The 19,948-nt window shown below is 38.3% G+C and overlaps 1 protein-coding gene across 2 annotated transcripts in view; it reads right to left on the reverse strand.

Moving 5' to 3' along the window:
* The window catches only part of MBD5 (methyl-CpG binding domain protein 5), a 151,738-nt gene that overhangs the window by 19,120 nt on the left and 112,670 nt on the right, over positions 1-19,948 (reverse strand). Inside the window, exons 7-9 of one of the 2 annotated variants that reach the window (XM_023752422.1) lie at positions 13,271-13,597; positions 10,762-10,973; positions 6,085-7,293 (exon numbers count right to left, since the gene is read on the reverse strand). In XM_023752422.1, coding sequence (XP_023608190.1) covers positions 6,085-7,293; positions 10,762-10,973; positions 13,271-13,597 — 1,748 coding nt within the window. Of the gene's footprint in view, positions 1-6,084; positions 7,294-10,761; positions 10,974-12,571; positions 13,598-19,948 lie in introns of both variants that reach the window. The other variant, XM_023752421.1, reaches the window with a different exon arrangement.

Below are 19,948 nucleotides of genomic sequence, written 5' to 3' on the forward strand. Positions count from 1 at the left end.
GGGTGTGTGTGTGTGTGTGTGTGTGTGTGTGTGTGCGCGCGCGCTTTCTTTCCTCCTCACTCTGGAGAGCGGTATCTTTGAGAACTAGAGAACTACACTGCAGGACTAGAGTAAATCTAAAATGAGACAACAAATTTCAGATTGACCAACAACACATAAACACATGAATCAGCCCCTCACCCAGGATGGCCACACATGAATTGGATAAATTGGTAAATCCGAAGAAACACTGTTGAAAAGCTCAGGTGACAGAAGCACGTATTTGCCTGAGACCTGAGATTGCATTTGCTACCATCTACGTGAAAACTGCACTGCCAGCTCGAGAACTCTGGGCTGAGCCTCAGTATCTGTGCACGGAGATAGGCCTCTTTCCCCTCTTGGATGCTGCCCAAAAGAAGAAGTTCACAATATCCCACAATTCACCAGCGTAAAGCTTACAGTCTCATCTAAGCGTTTGACTCAGTTTAGTCTTTTTTCCTAACATTCCCATTTCTGGTCTCATCTAGTTCTTCATTTGTATCATCTCTCAAGTTTTGATTGGGCACTGACTTTCTTAGCCTGGATCTTATCGTAGTTACTACTTTTCAAAAACGATTTTGCTTCCTTTTCAAGACGATCCTGTTGCTACAGAGCACTGATTGCCCCTGCCGCCCTGCCAGCCAAAATGTAGCCCAAATATTATCGATATGGATTCTGTACCGAGGAAAGGATTCCTTTCCAGCAGAGGCTAAGAAACTACTTAAGTAAAGGGGATATACAAAGGACAACTTCAACAGAGGATGATAGCACCAAACAATGCAAACAGCTCACACTGATCATCGAGCACAGGAAGATGGTCTTGAAAATAACATGTGTAAACATCACAGGACGGCACACCTCCCAAAACCAGTCCCCAGGCTCAATTCCTTAAGTTCTACATCCCCCGAATATGATGCAGGCCGTCTCTGGTTTTGCTCCACACTGTCAAATGTGTGCATGTGATGCTGTATGGACATGCAAAAGTGTGCTGTCCCAAATCAATTTTCCTATGAGTTTAATAATGATGTGTTTTGTCTGCTTTGAACGACTATATAAAGAACTCTTCTTATCTCTACTTGCCAAATACAACTGTGTGGAAAAAAATCCAAGTGTGAGTCTGGAGAAGGGGCACCCCGCCCACTGCGTTTACAGACCTGTCTTCATTTACCCAGGTGGCGCTGCCCCGAAATGGAGAACTTTCCTGGGTAATCAAGAGATGTCCCTACTTGTCAAACAACAACAAATGTTTCATTGGAAAGAAACATGTTGGTGCCAATCTAGAAAGAAATCCTTTCCTAAATTGGGCTCGAGGCAAAATACATATTGAATGCCAGAGCAATGAAATGTGAAGACCAACGGGGCAATGTTCAAAGAGTAAAAATGATCTACTTAGAAAAAAAAAAGAATTTTATTTTTCAATCATTAAAAAAGAAAAAGAGAATCATCCCTTTCAAGCTACTGTAAGATCAAAGATGAGAATGCCAAAATTTGTTTTAGAAAACAAGGGCATTTTTTTCCTATGTTTAAATAATGTGCTGAAATGAGCACATAAAGATACCTGTTGTATAGGCTTACCCTGTTTGCACATTGTAGAGTGTAGGTGCGGCCCCAATGGAAGCCCTTTTCCTTTCCAAGAATTCTCTGATCCAATGCCAAGAACTGGCAGTGCCTCGCTGGCCATGACCTTGTACTTGAGCACTGCAATGAAGTCTTACTCTTGGCTACTGAACCTCAAACTATGACAGGTTCAGAGTTTATAGAAACTTGCATTTCTTTAAAAAAAACTGTATCTTCCAGACCATGCTTCATTACAAACTGCTAATTAAAGGGAAAAAAGCATTAAAAAGGCGATACCACTTCCTGAATGGCACCATAAGGCACTGAAGACCCTGCAGCGCTGCCCCATAGCTAGAACTATGGTGCAGTACTCAAGGGGCGATCCAGTCCAACCTTTCGCAGACCGTTAAAAATCTCTACTACGTCATGTTGTTGAGTTGGGGGAAGGGTGTGAAGGAAGGTAGAGGAAGATAGTCTGAGTTGATGTTTTTTTAGAAAATCTGAGAAGGGGACTTTCAAGTTCACTCAACAAACAGAGAGCTTTGAAATGCTTCCAAGTCAACTCCTGCTTGAAATGAGCAGCTAATATTAATTTATAATCAGATATGCCAATATGTCTGATGTGCTGAGGTTTATTAAAAAGTTATAAACTATTTCACTCATTAACTACATTCCTTATAATCCTTTTATCCTCATCCTGTATTCATGGATAGTAAACCCTGTATTCATGGATAATGCCTAGATCAGGGGTCCTCAAACTTTTTAAACAGGGGGCCAGTTCACTGTCCCTCAGACCGTTGGAGGGCCGGACTATAGTTAAAAAAAACAACAACTATGAACAAATTCCTATGCACACTGCACATATCTTATTTTGAAGTAAAAAAACAAAATGGGAACAAATACAATATTTGTATTTGCATGTGGCCCGTGGGCCGTAGTTTGAGGACCCCTGGCCAAATGAACACCAACAAAGATCCAATGGCCACAATTCTATAATGGTGGGAACCAAATTAATCAGGTTGTCGTGCATAGAGAATATGGATGAGGAGGTTCATTTTTGCTGAGCCTCTTTTGTGTTTTAACTTTTAAAACATCATCCTGAATAGGAATTAATATTCCCACTCGAGAGGTGCGAAGACTGCAGCTCTGGGAGGTTAACATACCTACCCAGGACCATCCTGGTAACTGGCAGAGCTGGGATGAAGCTCACGTCAAAATGCCCAAAGCCCATGCCTTCTGTGCCTCACCTTGTTTTTTCTCTAGTTCTCTGTAGACCGTATTCATACACTGTTGATGTTTAGAAATCATACCTCTTAGCAAGTAATCTCAGAAACTGCAGAACATTTCTAATGGCTTATTTGTAATTCTGCTACATGTCATACTCCACCAAAGACTGAAAGTGCCTTGCTAAAATAATAAACTGAAAAGATCACTTACTATCGTGACAAATAGCTGGCTAAAGCATCAACTTATGGACAACATGGCGCTGGAGATCTCAGGCCCCCGAAGACATCAGTGCTCCGATCAGCACCGACCTCTCAGTGCAGAGACCACTCATACAACCAGCAAACACCAGAGGTGCCTGGTTTGCTCTGAACTAGTAACCTGCAGTCCTGTCAATCAATTATTTATTGTTTCTATTTTGCCTACTTCCAAAAAGAATCAGAAGTGTCCTGCTCAGGACAAAGACTGCAACAGAAAATAAATAAATGGTAGGTTTGTGGGATGTGGGGGTGGTGGGGAGATAAGATAATAAATCCATTCTAAAATTTGAATTAACATAGATTTCATCTGCTGGGATCTGACAGGGTCTTGGATGAATTTACTTTGGTAGACATGGAAATAGTATGAAAACCTGAGAGGCTAAAAAGGTTTAAAAGGATAATGTGTAAGAAAGTTCTCTAGCAAACCCTTTTCTCTGAGATACTACAAAGATAAACACCAGGAAAGAAGGTCCCTTCTGTGTTAGTGAGGTCGAATTAATAAGATCTTACTATAATAAACCAATTGTCTATGGAGTCAGCCTCTGTCTTTGTCAACATTATTAAAATGTCAGGCATTGCCACAGTATATGGAGGAAGCCCTAATGCACCGCTTCCCTTTTTAAAAGCAGAAGTACAAGACTTTATCCACTGAGGACTAAGGGGCTCTATGTAACTAACATTCATACTTTGTTCACTTGAATAAGAGTACAAATTTAAAATTTGTTTTAATGGGAATCTTTTAGAATAGATTGTGCTTTGTCTCACACAGATATTAAACATAGTTTAATCTTTTCTGGATGCACCAGGGTCTCGAAGGCAGCAGGCCAAGGTCATTGGGCTTGAAGTCAGACAGACCTGGGTTTGAAATTTTGCCTTTTCTGGTGTTAGAAATTGGGAACACTGTTTGGCTAGCTGGGCATCATTAAATAAGGTATGAGGAAGCCCTTCCTTTGTTTTGTGAACTATAGGAGAAAAAAAGATTCTTTGTGAAGTAGTACTTTGTTTTTTTTTTATGTGAAAAAGTGACCTAGGCCCTGAAAAGACTCGAGGTTTTTAAAAATGTTAAGTGCCCTAGAGCATTTAAGGCTGTGATACCTTGCTTTTTAATGATAGCTAAATATTTCATGTGCTATTAATATTTCATTACATACATTTTCGTTTTTTTACCTCTAAATGTCTACTTTAAATTATTTTTCTGAATTACTAAAAATATTTGTAGTGTATCTTGAAATCAACATTTTGAGAATGCGAAGTTACAATGTCAGCCCGTGGGTGGGGGGATATTTGCATTTACAGAAACAATTTTATTCTCCCTATTAAGAATTTTCCTATTGCTTACAATAAGAATGAAGAATCTGGATTTTTGAAACATTATTTTATAGTGAATGAAAACCAGTTGCTTACTTAAATGAAGGAAAATAAATGTTTCTTGGACTCTTAGATAACGACTTTTTATTTTTTTAGTCTATCTCCCTGAATATCAGTGAGGAACTCAATCTTAGGAGTTTGCTGACGCAGACTAATCGGAAGATTAGGAGCATTGCTGAATGGGAAATGTGTTAAAAGCACATGCCTTTATTCTCCAGGGGACACGGAAGATATTTAGACAAGGCATTCAGGACAGGAAGAAGGTTTCCAGGAAAGGGAGGCCATACTCTTTCCTTTAGTTAAGCTTTTGTAAAATAGCACATTAAAAAAGACTTGGTTTCATGTGCACAGACACTATAAAACAGCTCAATGTCTACATCTTGTATTTGCAGCAGTTCCATTTATATCCAAAAAGCCCAATTTTGCTGTTTCTAATTATTTTGGAATAAACCGTCAAAAATATTTAGGTTTATCAACCTAAAGATTGTTTGTCTGGTCTCGGAGAGATTAGAGAGTAAAATGTTTTGTGACTAGGAGTATGGAATTCATTTTCTTATCAAACATAGAAACGTCATGGCCACAGTGATCCTGACAAGTATATATTAGGCATTATAAGCAACGGGTTTAAGGACCGCCCGGTCATTTGCAGAAAGACAATCCTTTTATTGTGCGAGCAAAAATGCCTTTGGTTTCCTGCCATTAAACCTAAGTGCCAGTGGAGGTTTGCGCAGAGTTGACAAAGCTTTATACAATATGCTCTTTAGCAGAATAATACTTATACCTGGAAGAGTAATTTTTATTTCCCAAGGAGATGAAAAATTATGTTTCTTCACTATAGGTGAGAAACATACATTATTATCTCCCCCTGGTCAGATATAGACTTTTCTATCTACTTTATACATTCTGCATATTTCTTACCTACTGAGTCACTTCCACCAACTGTGGGGCAGGGGTGGGGGAAGCCCAGAAGACCCCTACTAATTTCTTCTAAATTGAATGGTAGTTTCACGGAGAACTTTTCCTTTAATTTATATGATCAGATTGTGTTAAGTAGAACCAGACTACGGGGCTAAACATTTCCACATGCTATAGAGGCCCAGGACTTTTCCTGAAAGGAGACACCATTCTGACTTCAGATATTACCTGCTGCTTCCAGAAATGGCTGCAATCCACCCTGATTTTACCCTCTCCCAGGCTCCAAGGGTCACATGTAAGCACACGGAGGGGATGCTGCCCCCTGGCACTTCCTGTTGCCTGGCAGGACTCTTCCCTCTGCCACACTCCTGGGCTCCAGTGGCTACCAGACTTTTCCCCACTCACTGCCACTTGCCTTCATCCTCTGCATATGGGATGAAGAATTAGACAGATGTAGGCAAGAAAGGCAGAGTTAAATTCTGGCCATCTGGTTCCTGGGTTGGAACCACTCTGAGCCTTGGTGGAATCTACAGATGCTTCACAACTCACCCCTTGGCCATAGGACATTTTGGTGCCTCTAACCTTCCCCTCTTCACTTTATGCTCCAGAAGTTTGTGAAACCTTAATGAGTCATGAAGAATCCTAATTTCAAATCCAAAGAATCCAAAGTGATGATAACAACAAATAATAATTGATATCTGAATAAAGGTTAGTATTTGACAATGGATAAAGATTGGTATACCTTCCCTTCCTCAGGGCTTTGTTGACATAAATTGTGAACGTCGTCTTCTCTTACTAATTTTCCAGGCCAGGAAGTCAGTCCTTTGATTTGGCCCCAGACCAAGTCGCCAACATTGAACGTCCTTGGCCTATAATGTATCAACTCGTTTGAAGAGGGGGAGTCTGGATTCCGTAGGTCATCTTCACTACTAATGCTTTTAGCGTCTGAAGGGCTAGGCACACACCCATTAATGCTTTTGGCATTAAAGTCTCCATTGTAATGGATGTAGTCTTTGACCAGAGAACTTTCCAAACTATTTGAGGAGCTTGGAGACTGCTCCCCTAGGACCAGGTCTTGCTTTGTGGTGCTCAGCAGCTCTCCAAAGCCACGACTCTGTCGAGGTCTGTTCCCATTGATGTGTGCACATCTTTCCACAGTGTTCTCTAGTCTCTCCTTGAAACTCATCATAGTTCTTTTGTAGTTATTATACCTGAAATTTTCCTCCAGAATTTTATCCCCTTGACAGTTTCTTGGTGGTAACAGTATTGGGTGCTGTTCCCCAGGCAGAAATGGCAGTGTAGAGACATTGTTGGGCCTTTCGTGACAAGGACTACTGTGAATATGGCCTGGATGATCTAAAAATTCCTCACACTTCCACCTGTTTCGCTCCCCTCCAGGGCTCTGCTCCCCATCCCACTGTTTTTTAGATGTGTGGCAACTCGCTGACTTGAAATATTCAAACCCATCTCCCTCGTGTGAGTTTTTCCCATGGTCCGGATTCCTGGGCAGCCGGGGCCCTCTTGCATTCCTCAGCCTACCATCGTGATCGACATTGCCCATGTTCCGTCCATGAATGACTGCACTGACAGCACTGGGGAGACTTAACGGGTCACCAATCGAGGCAGTGAAGGCACTCATGGCACTCAGAGCTGGAATGGGGCTGATCTGAGTTGTACTGTTGACTGCTGTGGTGATGACAACCTGCATTCCTTTGCTGGCAGCATCGACAACTGCCTTGTAAATGGCATCTACGGAAGCATCACCTTGGCCACCCACAATGAGGCCGTCCTTCACCTGCTGGCCAAGAGATGGGTCAATCCTCGGTTGCAACTCACAAGCTGTATCTTGGAAAGGTGGAAGTGTAGTGTTCGGATTCTCAGGAAGTGCAGTGAGCCCCGGCTGAGTGCTTGTTCTTTTGTTTAGGAGAGCTGCATCTTCCTGCATTCTCACCTTAAAGAAATAGACAGGAAGCAGTGAGAGAGAGAAAAAAATAAATTTAAAGACCTCAAAGAGAAAGACATAATTTTCAGATCTACCAGAAGACAAACAAACATAATGGGGAAGAAAATGACTCAAAAATGAAATAAAAAGTTACTCTGCATAGAAAAGCTTATGTCTTGATTATATTTGGGTACTGTTTCTTTGGTTAAAATCATTCAACAGATTTATTTTTAATCATTATTACTAAACATCCTTTAGAAAAAAATAAAGTTGAGGCTGTTGGACAAAATATGTTTTCAGGTGATGACTTCAAGTATTTAGTATCATTACAGGTTTTGCAACTTGGGATTCAAAGAGAGAAGCAAGCCAGTCACCAACACTGCTCAAATTACAAAGGGAACCAGATTTTGAAAATGATTTCTACTGAACTAAGTGAAATACGATATAAGATAAAACAAAAAAACACATACTCCTTTCTTAACAACAAGGTATTTTTAATATAACACTAAAATTTTAAAGTCTAATTTTCAACCTTACCAGGCATCAGCTGAGGGACACCAGTGACAATGGCTCCCTAAAGAAGTATTTCTGAGTTGAGAAGAGGTGAAGGGAGGGAATGCCACCAGAGAAGACTATTAATGCTCAGGACAGGAAGGATGGGTGCAGTTTGAAAAAAGTCTCTGAGGTTACTCTAACTTCACCAACCCCATCTAAGAATTGCTGCTCCAGATCTTTGATACTTGGGATGGCACCCCCACACCCCTGATCATTCCTTTCCGGTCTTCCTATCCTTCCCCACTAAACCAGAATCTGGGAGCACCAGCACATCACTGAGTCTCTTGCCACTCTCCCCTGGTTTACACCTCCCAGATAAAATCCCAGTCCTGGTCAATTCAACTGCCAGCCTCATCTATATCTACAGTGAGGGTGCTGAGTCTGTGATGCTTCACCACTGTTCAGATCTTCACCCACTTCCACAAGCTGGCTGCTGTACCGTCTCTTGCATTATTCTTAGTAGATGGCCTTACTTAACACAGAAAATGGAGTTCATAGGTTAAGAATTCTCATAATTCTTATACTCTGCTCCTCCCTGGCTTCTGGCGGCACATACTTCTGTGCAACTTTGTGTCCCAAATCCTGTCCTGCTTCCCAGGGTCAGAGGGGCACCTTCTGCTCTCTGAGAGCAAGTTCTCCATTTGTGCTTTGGATCCTACCCCCTCCTCAAGGATCTTGCCTTACCTATTATCCCTTCTCCTCTTTATGTTCCATCTCTTCCACATTAAAAAATGAAATTTATTGGTTAATACAATTATTTATATTTCACACGTACAATTCTAAAATACATCGTCTGTATATTGTATTGTGTGTTCACCACTCCAAGTCATTTATCCCCCCTTTATCCTCTTCTACCCTCCTTCCCCTGCCACCCTTTCCCTCTGGTAACTACCATCTCTTCTTTTTGGTTTCTTTCCTTTAGCATACAACTATGTGCATGGCTTCCATATTAAAAAGTTTGCAGTCAACCTATGCCTGCCTTGGGGCACTACCCTGTTTTTCGTATGCTCTTTATCGTTCAGTTTTTGAAAGTTTTTCATCTACACTCTTCAATTCCTAACCGTTTTCATCCTTTTATCCATTGCAATCTGGCTCATGCTCCCACTACTCCACCCAAACTGCATTCCATCAAGTCATTGGTGATGCTCTCACTGCTAAATCTAATGGCTTCTCTGCAAGCTTCATCTGCTTGTTTTCTCAGTGACATGGTTGAACACTTCCTCTTCCTTTCTAAATTATTTGATTACATAAGATGTATATGAGTATTTTCACATTGTCCAAAAAGGCAAAAGTTTTCTTTATCATTACGCCCCACCTAAATCTGTACTTTGCCATCCTACTGCAATCCAATTTCCTTTCTTAGAAGTACTAGTAATCAGTGCTGGAGAGCATTCTTGCAGACACCTATTTTTAATACATTCAAGTGTGTAGGTGGATATCTAATCTTTCTTCCTTCTTTCCTTCCTTCTTTCCTTCTTTCTACCTTTCATATAAATGGTATTGCATTTTACTTTTCTTCTGCAATACTACAGTATTGGAGTCTTGCAATCTTGTGGACCTTAACATATCAGATTATATAAGTCTAGCTAATTTTTAAAAATATATTTTTATTGATTTCAAAGATGGAGGGAGAGGGAGAAAGAGATAGAAACATCAATAATGAGAGAGAATCATTGATTAGCTGCCTCCTGCATGCTCCACACTGGGGACTGAGCCTGCAACCTGGGCATGTGCCCTGACTAGGAATCGAACTGTGACTTCCTGGTTCATAGATCACTGCTCAACCACTGAGCCATACCAGCCAGGCAAGTCTAGCTAATTTTTTAAACTACTAGATAGATGGATCTACCATAATATATTTAACCATGTCCCTACTGATGGATGTTTAAGTAGTTGTAATGAACATTCTGAATTGTGCCCTTTTGTTCACATCAAAGACTTCTTTAACATAGACACATAGAAGTTAAATTTCTGGGTCAAAGGTCATGTGTATTTAAAAACCTGATAAACTAAAATTACTCTCCAAAAGGACTGTATCAGCATATAATCAGACCAACAATATATCTGATATATAACAATATATCACTATCCCACACCACTGTCAGCAAGTTATCATCAATTTGATGGACATATTAGTGTTGTAATTTATATAACTGATTACTTTTCATGTTTAATAATTTATCTTTTATTTTCTGTGAATTGACTGTTCATATCTATTGCTCATTTTTCTAATCAATTATCTTTATTTTTCTAATATGTAGGATCTCTTTTTATATTACAGATATCAGATATTTGCTATTATTTTCTTCCAGGTTATTACTTGTCTTTCACTTTGTTTAGAATACACTTAATCATACAGATTTTAAAGGTTTATGTATTCAATTTTCTTACTTCTTTTTACTACTTTGTTTTGTGTCTTCTGAAAGAGCCTTTTCTACCCCCAAATTATAAAAACATCCTATATTTTCGTCTTATACTTATTTGGTGTTACTCTTTCCATCTAGCTCCTAAATCCATCAGGAATTTATCCAATTTATCTAACTAAGAAGAAGACCAAGTGGCTGAAGCCAGGAAGAGAGCAGTGAGAGTGGGGCTGAGAGTGAGGCAGGCAGGGCAGGCATGTTAAGGATATGGATTTTAATCATGAGAGCAATGGGATTAAACCCTCAAAAGGGTGCAAGAGGGTACCAAGATCAGTTTTTACTAACAGCTCTAAAAGGACCACTGGGATGCTTCAGACAAAATAAAATAACCTTCACATAAAAGACTAGACTGTTTAACAATATTCATTATAGAGAAATGACAGTTAGTAGAGGTGGAAGGGCATATACTAGTAACTTCCTTCTTTTGTCTCTTTGCCCAAATTGTTTAAAAAAACTTAGACATTGGTTTCTACTACAGTAACCCAGGGAAGGAGAGTACCTGAAAGTTCTGAAACAGACAAGCCATGGGGTTATTGTTAGCTGGGCAGGGAATTGTGGGCTGTCCTTGGAATGCCTGGAGATTCGGGTACCCCTGAAGAATCTGCTGCTGCTGCTGCTGATTTGGAGGAAACATCTGATTGTTGTTTAACAGCGACTGTAGATGAGTCAGTTGATGATTATTCAAAGTATTGTTTATTGAGGACATGTCACCTATGGTTTGGAAAACATAAAATGTAAGTCAATGTGATTCTTTGGCAATCCTATGCCTACCCTTGTACCCAACGATTCCTGAAACAAAAACTAAAAACTAGACTTACATGATAAAATTTTTTTTTCTCTTTTTCTCCTCAAAGTCTCACTAACTGGTAAGGAAAAGAGTATTTTACTATTTAATTTTATCATTCATAATTATTTTTTTGGTTTTATGTCATGAGAGATGAGTCTTTCTCTATCCATTAGCCAGTCCTTACATTGAGCATCAGTGTTAAAAATTCCTTGAAACTATTTTTATTAAAGCACCTACAATTAAAGGTAGAAATTAGTCCTAACCTGTTTTAGCAATCATAAGAATTTGATCAGATGATTAAAATAAGTGGATCTGGTCAGGCTTTGTTTACAAAGTTTAGTTCTCAAGTCACAATCATCACCAATTACCACCAAATAAAACTGGATTTTGTCTGGAAATATGTATTTTGTTTTTAAGTGAAAGGTTGGTCACCTAAAATTAAAATTGTAAAGAAAGTGAACAATACAAAAAGAAATCATTATCATAATCATTAAAAAATAAATATTATATAATGATGTAGGATTAGCTAATAACTAAATTTATATTCAAAATTCAAAATAGACTTGTTTTGAAATTATACTGAAGTTATTTTAAAGATGATGTCAAAGGAATTGTCCTGTAACTTGAAATATATAACACTAGTATGCTTTTTTAGCTTACTTAACTGCATCGATTTCAATGACAAATAGAACTAATTAAACTGTATTATAAAGGTGTCCATAGATCTGGAAACATATATATATATTTGCATACATTGGACATGCCCTTGACAATATCAAGTATATTTGCTGATGCTTCCAGACTTTATGGAAACCATCTCTGTACTTTATATTATAGTCACCTGCATCAATCAGTTGAATATACTTGACATTATTTTCTAACATTTTTGTGACATTATAATTTACATGAAGAATTTTGTTTTTAAGCCACAAAAATTTTAAAGAACAATACTGTCGGAGGAAATCTAACAATAGCTATTGGGGCTGTTTCCTTGAACTTGGACACATTTTAACTTTGAATGTTTTTATGCCTTGTTTCTTATTTTGCTCGATAAGTATTTAATTCTGTTTATTGAGGGATCACCTGGAAAAACACTTCCTGAGACTGTTTCCATCCACGGTGCAGCTGCTCATACTAACCCTGTGATGCCACACCAACTAAAATTCAAATAAAAGTTATTTTTAAGATGTACCTGTGCTTTATTATTTGAAAAATAAGACTCTACTTGGCTTAAGAGGATGATGGATAGGTTAGCGTTAGGTGGCATCAGAATTAGAAGATAAGCGAAGGCAGATTAAAATGGTATTTAGTATTGCTAGGAAAGGGGAGAAGAAAAAAGTCATTTTCATGTTTGTATAACTATGGTGGTGTGTGGGTGTTATTATATTTAGTTCCTTAAGCAAGCTGTGACACAACAAAAACATTTTTAAAAATAGTGTGACAAAATGGAGTCTTTAAAAATGAGAAATTAGAATTAGAAAAACGTTTCTTTTGTAAAAATTTGTGAAAAAATGTAACTTACCAAGCAGACCTGTCCCCAGTAGAGGGTTAAGTAGCTGTGGCACCACAGAGTTACTGTTGAGTTTAGCTGGACCAGGTGTGTTCCCAGCACTATTAGATACATTCAGCAATGTTTCTGCCATTGACACCACTGCTGTCCCACCAAGTGTTGAGACAGTCAGTGCTGCCACTGCTGATGATGTAGTGGTTGTGGTAGTGGTTGCCTGGGAGGAAGTTGCTATGGAAACCTCTGGATGATTAGCGGTGTTGGCCGATGCCGAGTTCAGGACACCTCCCAACAGCTGGGGATTCAAGGCCATTAATCCTGAGGCCCCAGTGACAGCTGGGAGGAACAGGGGGTTAAAAGGAGTGTCACTGCCTGCAAAGCTGGGTAAAGGGTTCCCCAGGGGGCTGGTTAAAAGGGTCTCAGCTCGGCTGTTCTCTGACTGATTGCTTGGCAAATGGTCTGGTGGGGCTGTCATCTGTGTTAAGGAGGGTAAAGGGGTATTTTGCTGTTGAAAAAGATCTGAGATGGTCAGATTGAAAGATGGCAGGGGAAGCATGGCAGCTGCGTGGGCTTGGTTCTGAAGCAGGGCCGCTAAGAGCTGAAAGTGGACAGGCTGCAATCCCTGCCCATCCATGTCACCGGAGAGAAAAGCTAAAGCAGCGTTTACATTCGGGTTGAGAAAACCTAAAGGGTGGAGGTTGATCTCAGACTTGCCTTCTCCCGCTGAAGGCTGGAGGATATTTAATAGATTCTGGTTTAGGAGATGCTGTTGATTCACTGGCAAAGAGATAGGTAGAGAACTGAGGAGGCTGGGGTTCAAGGGGTGTGGAAGATGGTTGTTGGAAGTGCTGTTGGATGGAAAATGAAGTGCGTGCTCCTGGCCAACAAAAGGAAAGTCACTCCCGATGGGCAGCTGACTCTGCAGTGGGTTTCCAGCCGCGGTGGTGACGATGACGCCGTCCTGGAGAACAGATGTTGTCTTGGTGATGGCAGGATGGCTGGTGCCAGCGATGGCAATGGAGGATGAGGGTCCTGAACCGCCTAAAATGAAGACAACACAAAACAAAAACGCCGCGCATTAATTGTGGGTGTGAAGGAAGACAACCCCATGAAAACACATTGAGATCCATTTCAACTATTTCATTACCTGTCCCCTTTACTGATTTTAATCAGAGAAATTGTGATCAGAGATGATATCCCATCTGAATGACATACGTTTCCTAACCTACTTTGAAAATAAATTTATTGGAGAAGTTTAGGTTACTAAGAAATAGCTTGTTTTTCACAGCTGGACAGAGTGAATATGGAGGAAGTTCTGTAGTAGTTCATTCATTTGGGTTAGATAAAAGCACCAAGCCTTCATTTTTAAAAAACATTTTTCCTTTAAAAAAAGTGTTTGTTCTTCTATTTGTAATACCAGTACTTGCTTTTAGTAAAAAAACAAAGTAGAATATGCATGAGCATATAAAACAGAAAATAAAAAGTACTTACAAATATTTTAATATTTTAATGTATAGTTTTCTGGACTTTACCCACCTGTACTAGTATTTGTATATATTTATACACACACACACACACACACACACACATACACATATATACACGGGTTACATATTTTAACAAAAATGGAATCATGCTGTCTTATAACTTTTTCATTTATCAATATATCTTTCCATGTTAACTCTTTTAACTACAGAATTATTTTACTAGTATCATGTATGGATATACCATAATTTAATCAACATACAGTTGTGATATTTTGATTGTTTACAATCCTTTACATGGTAAGCAGCACTAAAAACATTAACTCATCTTTGTCAATATACTAAATTACTTTCTAAAGATAAAGTCTTGAAAGTGGAATTCCAGGAACAAAAGAGTTTACATAAATTTAAAGCTTTGAATACTTCCTGTCAAACTGCCCTCCAGCAAAGTTGATCAATATACATTCAGTTTCCATTTCTATAAACAGTGCACAGTAGTGCTCATTCTCACCAACATTGTGTTTTGTTATTTTTAAATCTTTGCTACTCTGATAGCATAAAGGTACTTTGCACTCATTATTCCTTAAGTCAGACAAGTCTTCATCCAAACAGCATTTTTAATCTTGAAAGTCTTATGCAAGAGATGAACATTCAGGAAATTTAATATTTAAAAATATAAAATTTGGTTGCTTAATTTTTTCAATTGAAAAGAAAAGAAATAAAAAGCAATGCCTTGGGCCCTATTCCAGACCAGGTGAAAACCCATCTCTGGGGTACACCCAGCCTGAGCAGTAGCATTTTTCAAATCACCCCTGGAGATCCCGATGCACACAAGGTGGGGTGAGAAGGGTGAGGATCACATCTGTTGAGTAATCATTTTTTCATAAAAGGTTTTCCCCTAAAGAGATGCATTGTTTTATGTGATACATGCATTTGGCAAATGTTTATTAACACAAGCATATGCATTCAATTTCCTATTAAAACATAAACACGTATATAGTATATTAAACAATACCACTGTCACTGGAAACCTAAAATAATTCAAAAATTTTACTGCTGTACTATGCCATCATAAGACATTTTACATTTGACCAAGTAACCATGGAGGCCTCGTTCAAACACATAGAAATGTTTCCGTAGTTATAATAATAGTACAAATAGGATTTTGTAGTCTTCCTGTTTTCTCCTAACAGAATAACACAAGAATTTTTCCTTTATGATATATAGACTTTGTATTAATATTTTTAAACCATATAGCATATGGATTGACCATATTATGTAAAACATTCTGATGCATTTTGGCATTTTGATTTTTTTCATTATTATGTATAACACAGGGATGCACATCTTATTGCATATGATACTTTCCTATCTTTGAATTTGTCTTTAGGAAAAATTCCATCATTGGCATGATTGTTATGAGAATCAAAAATAGGTACATGAAAGGCTTGTAATATGTAAAAATCTATACAAATAAAAGGAGTTATCGTCATCATCACTACTGGCATTCATGTATGTAGTTAGTAGTGGTGATGTGGCAATAGCAGTTAGTATATCCAACACATCAGCATATCTAACACTCCTTACAGAATGTCTCTATAGCACGACTTTATAATTTTTCCCAGCTGTCATGTCTGCTTTTTTTTTAGAGCTCTGTGTTTCATTTAAAGAATAAGATTTTAAAATGTCCTCTGTTTAAAAATACATAAATATTTATAAAATATTATCATAAAATAATGAGTATGTTCACAAAGAGTGGGGTCAGAGCATATCAAATGCTGAGATAGGCATATGGCATACAATTATTTAAATATTAATTCAGATTTGTGATAAAACAATCAACATCTTAAACATTTCATTGCCTCTTAAGTCTTGCTGCTATTTCTATAAATAGGTACTGTGCTTTATTTGCATCTGGAAACCATCTTTTTAAACAAGTGAATAAAAACTCTTATTAATTGGTAATCACTACCCGAGGCCTTTCTCCCTATTTGCTAAATAATAACGACTTATTTAAATGTACAGATCACCATTCAGAGCACATTTTCAAAATATTCCAGCATGTAGATGACAAGGCTTTGTAGAAGAAGGATTTCCATAGAGGTTATTCTTTTTAATCTTTGTTTTCCAAGAGAAACATTTATATTTAAGATTCAAGAAAGTAGCCCTTGGGGGACATTATAAGTCTCCATCTAAATATTATTGAAAAGTGACAATAAAGAAATGTAGTTACTTTGAGTGTATTTTCACATTACAAACAAGATGATGGTGAAGAGAACAACCTTTTCAAGAGTAATATGTGGATCAAAGACCATTTTTTTAAACATTTTTCTCCAATTTTCAACCAATCAGTGCAACAAACAGGTATCATACCTTTTCTGAACAAAAGGATAGAAATGATTATACAGAAACGAAAACCAAACATAAACACCACAAAACACCCTGCCCTTTCCTGCAGGAACTCGGTTCAGCAGTCTCGAGCACACAAACCTCCCTGTCTCTCTTTTTCTTCTTTCAAAGACACATTATTGAGAGCTTATTACGAACCAGGAACTAATGTTCTTTTCATATAGCCAGTGTACCTGTAATAGCTAAGAGCTATAATAGGCATATAACAGGAAGGCAATTGTAAAACTGAAGGTGTCAGGGAAAACTAAGCAAGTGGTAATATTTGATCTGGGATTTGAGAGTGGAAAAGGAGAGAAAGGGCTTCTAAGTAAAAGGAAAGTAATTAAAAAAACAAGACAAGGAGGTAATAAAATGCATGGAGAGTAATGGATTCTTATATATCTTCGAGCAAATAAGTATGACTGAAAATATTATAAGCTGCTTTCCCAGACACACTGGCCCTGCCACCCATAGTTAAACGTGCTGCCTTCGACAAGAGGTAATGACATTTGAAATAATCTTTCTAAACCATTAAAGGCAAGGACCACTTCTTATTTTCTTCTGCATTCCAAGACCTAACACAGTCTCACACATGGTTGGCGTTCAGAAAATGTTTCTTGGTTGAATTAATCTGTTAAGAAGTTCAGAAGACTTGCACTAATTTTCTAGAAATCAGATCATTTGCATTCGATGGTGTGTGCCTGTGGCATGTGTGTATGTGGAGAAAGGGAGAGCATACCACCCATTGGTGGAGAAAGTAGTAACCTGACTCTCCCGATGCCAGGAGACGTTGGAGAGGCGATGGCTGGAAGATGCCAAGTTACTTCAGAAGGCTCCCAGGTGTCTAGGGAGTCAAAATCTCCTTAGAGAGGAAGAGTCCTCACAAAGTCCTCAGTTCTTAAGGCCACTCGTTAATGCTTGGGGTCATTCGGAGGACCCTGGATTTTTATAGCTGGAGATAAGTTGGAGGGTGCTTATTTCTGAACCACTTAATCTTGAACAGGCACTCTCTGGTGAACCTACATCACAGTTCTGCATAAAAACCTTGTCTGTTGAAGCATTTGGGAAAACAATGATTTTCTTCTTTCCTTTTTCCCGTTCCTTGTCTTTTTCTTTTCTTTTCTCTTCCTGCCTTCTTTCCTGCCTGCCTGGCTGTCCACCTTTACTTAGTTTGCAGCCAAGATGTTTCATGCTTAATCTAATGAAATGAACAGTTAGTTTTTGAAAAAGCAAACTATTCATTAACCATTTAGCAGTTAAATAATCAAAAGGCAGCTGGGAGCCTGGAAGAAATGTCGGAGAAGTCCTTTAATTGGAAAAAGTGATTATTTCATACCAGCCGGCAGTACCATGAACTGGCATAGTTTTTCTCTTTGTCTTTGTTGCTTCTGAGGAAGAGAGAAGAGTTATAAAGCTACCCAAATAAACCTTCCTGGTGCGAGATCATGTGCCTTGATCCCCAATCAAAGGGTGAGAGTCTAGCACAATGAGGAAAGGACTTGCCCAGTTGGGTTGATTCCCAAATATAAATAGTACTCTTTGCACACACATATAGTTTATCTCTCTCTGTGTGTACACAGAAATAGCATCAGCAAAATTTTTCAAAGAAAATTTTAAGGCTATTTTCCTACTATTACTAATTTTCATTCTTGAGTTTTATTTGCCTCATTAGAAATGCTTTTCAAAACATAGGTACTGTCTACCTCTTTAGATTTATCTTCTGTGTCACCAATATTCTTTAAGAAAAGTCATTGCCCTGGCCGGTTTGGCTCAGTGGATAGAGCATCGGCCTGCGGACTGAAGGGTCCCAGGTTCGATTCCGGTCAAGGGCATGTACCTTGGTTGCGGGCACATCCCCAGTGGGGGGTGTGCAGGAGGCAGCTGATTGATGTTTCTCTCTCATCGATGTTTCTAACTCTCTATCCCTCTCCCTTCCTCTCTGTACAAAATCAATAAAATATATTTAAAAAAAAAAGAAAAGTCATTGTTCACATTATGCTAAATTTTTTAAAGGCTGGATCTTAACACATCGTGGACCAGTAGTTTTATTGCTAGCTTTACCCAGTGGCCAGATAAGTTTCTATTGAACGAGTACAAAAAATGTTTTACATAAATGTTAAAGGCATGCTTTCAAATTAAATACCCATTGCATTTTGAAGTTATTTATTACATGTTCTTACAAGTTAATATCTTTTTAAAGTATGATGCTTTGTAAAACACTGTGTACTATGAAGCAAGAATTCTCATGATCCGTCCGCAATGTGTTAAGTATTAATATTGTATATGTCTTTGTATGTGTACAAAATAGGGCATTAATTAAGCTCACACCAAATAGATCAATAAGTTGTTTTTAAAATGTCATTATAACAGTTTAATCTCCAATTTTGAATAAATAGTACTTCATGTTAGAAAACACTTTCTAAATTGATATGCCCACCTGTTCATTTTTGTCCATAAAATTCAAGAAATGAGTCATACAGAAGGAACTCCTTCACCATTTAACCTTTATCATTTGCCTTTATCATTTGGCAAATGTACTTCAATTATATACTTTCAATGGCAATCCCTAGTAAAAATGAATGCTCCTAGAGACGAGAGAAAATATGCCCTAGTGAGTCAATAAATATAATCCATCTTTCTGTGCAATGGAAATAGTACAATTTTCTCCTCTATATTTAAAGGATTGATTTAAAAATAACTCTTAGGAGAAGTCTCTATTTTCCAACAAGACATTATATTCCCAAGCCTTAGTAATGTCATGGTAGTAGGTATTTACAAAAATATATCACTCTATGCTTGTGCTTTGGATTCTGATGTAAATTCCTAGCATTCTGTTAGCAGAAGTAGGCAGGAAGTCCTAGGCACTACAGATGTTCCTTGACTTACAATGGGGTTACATCCCAAAAAACCCATGGGAAGTGAAAATATCATAGATCAAAATGCATTTAATACACAACCTACTGACTATCACTGCCTAGCCTAGTCTTCTTAAATGTGCTCAGAACACTTACATTAGCTCATAGTTGGGCAAAATTATCTCACACAAAGCCCATTTTATAATAGTGTTGAATATCTCATAAGTTATTGAGTACAGTATCAAAAATATACTGGCAACACAGTACACTGTAGAGTTCTGGTTGTTTACCCTCGTGCCCTTGTGGATGCCTGAAAGCTGGGCTCCCTGCCGCTAGCTGCTCCATATCAGAGAGAGCACCAGACTGCAGATTGCTAGCCCAGGAAAAGGTCAAAATTCAAAGTACAGTTTCTACTGAATGCGTGTTGCTTTTGCATCATTGTAAAGTCAAAAAATCTTAAGTTGAACCATCATAAGTTAGAACCATTTAGTGTCTACTTGTTCTCCACAAAGAAGGGAGGGGTGGACCCCAAAACAAAAGCACTTAGAAGAGGGGGAAGGAATGTCAGTCTCTTGCTTGGTAGGATTTTTAGTGTATGAATATGCTAGAGTAACATTTGAAATGCATCATCAATATTCCAATTGGAAGTTTTATTTCCTTATTTT

Source organism: Myotis lucifugus, unplaced genomic scaffold (genome assembly GCF_000147115.1).
Source record: "Myotis lucifugus unplaced genomic scaffold, Myoluc2.0 scaffold_32, whole genome shotgun sequence".
Classification (NCBI taxonomy): domain Eukaryota; kingdom Metazoa; phylum Chordata; class Mammalia; order Chiroptera; family Vespertilionidae; genus Myotis; species Myotis lucifugus.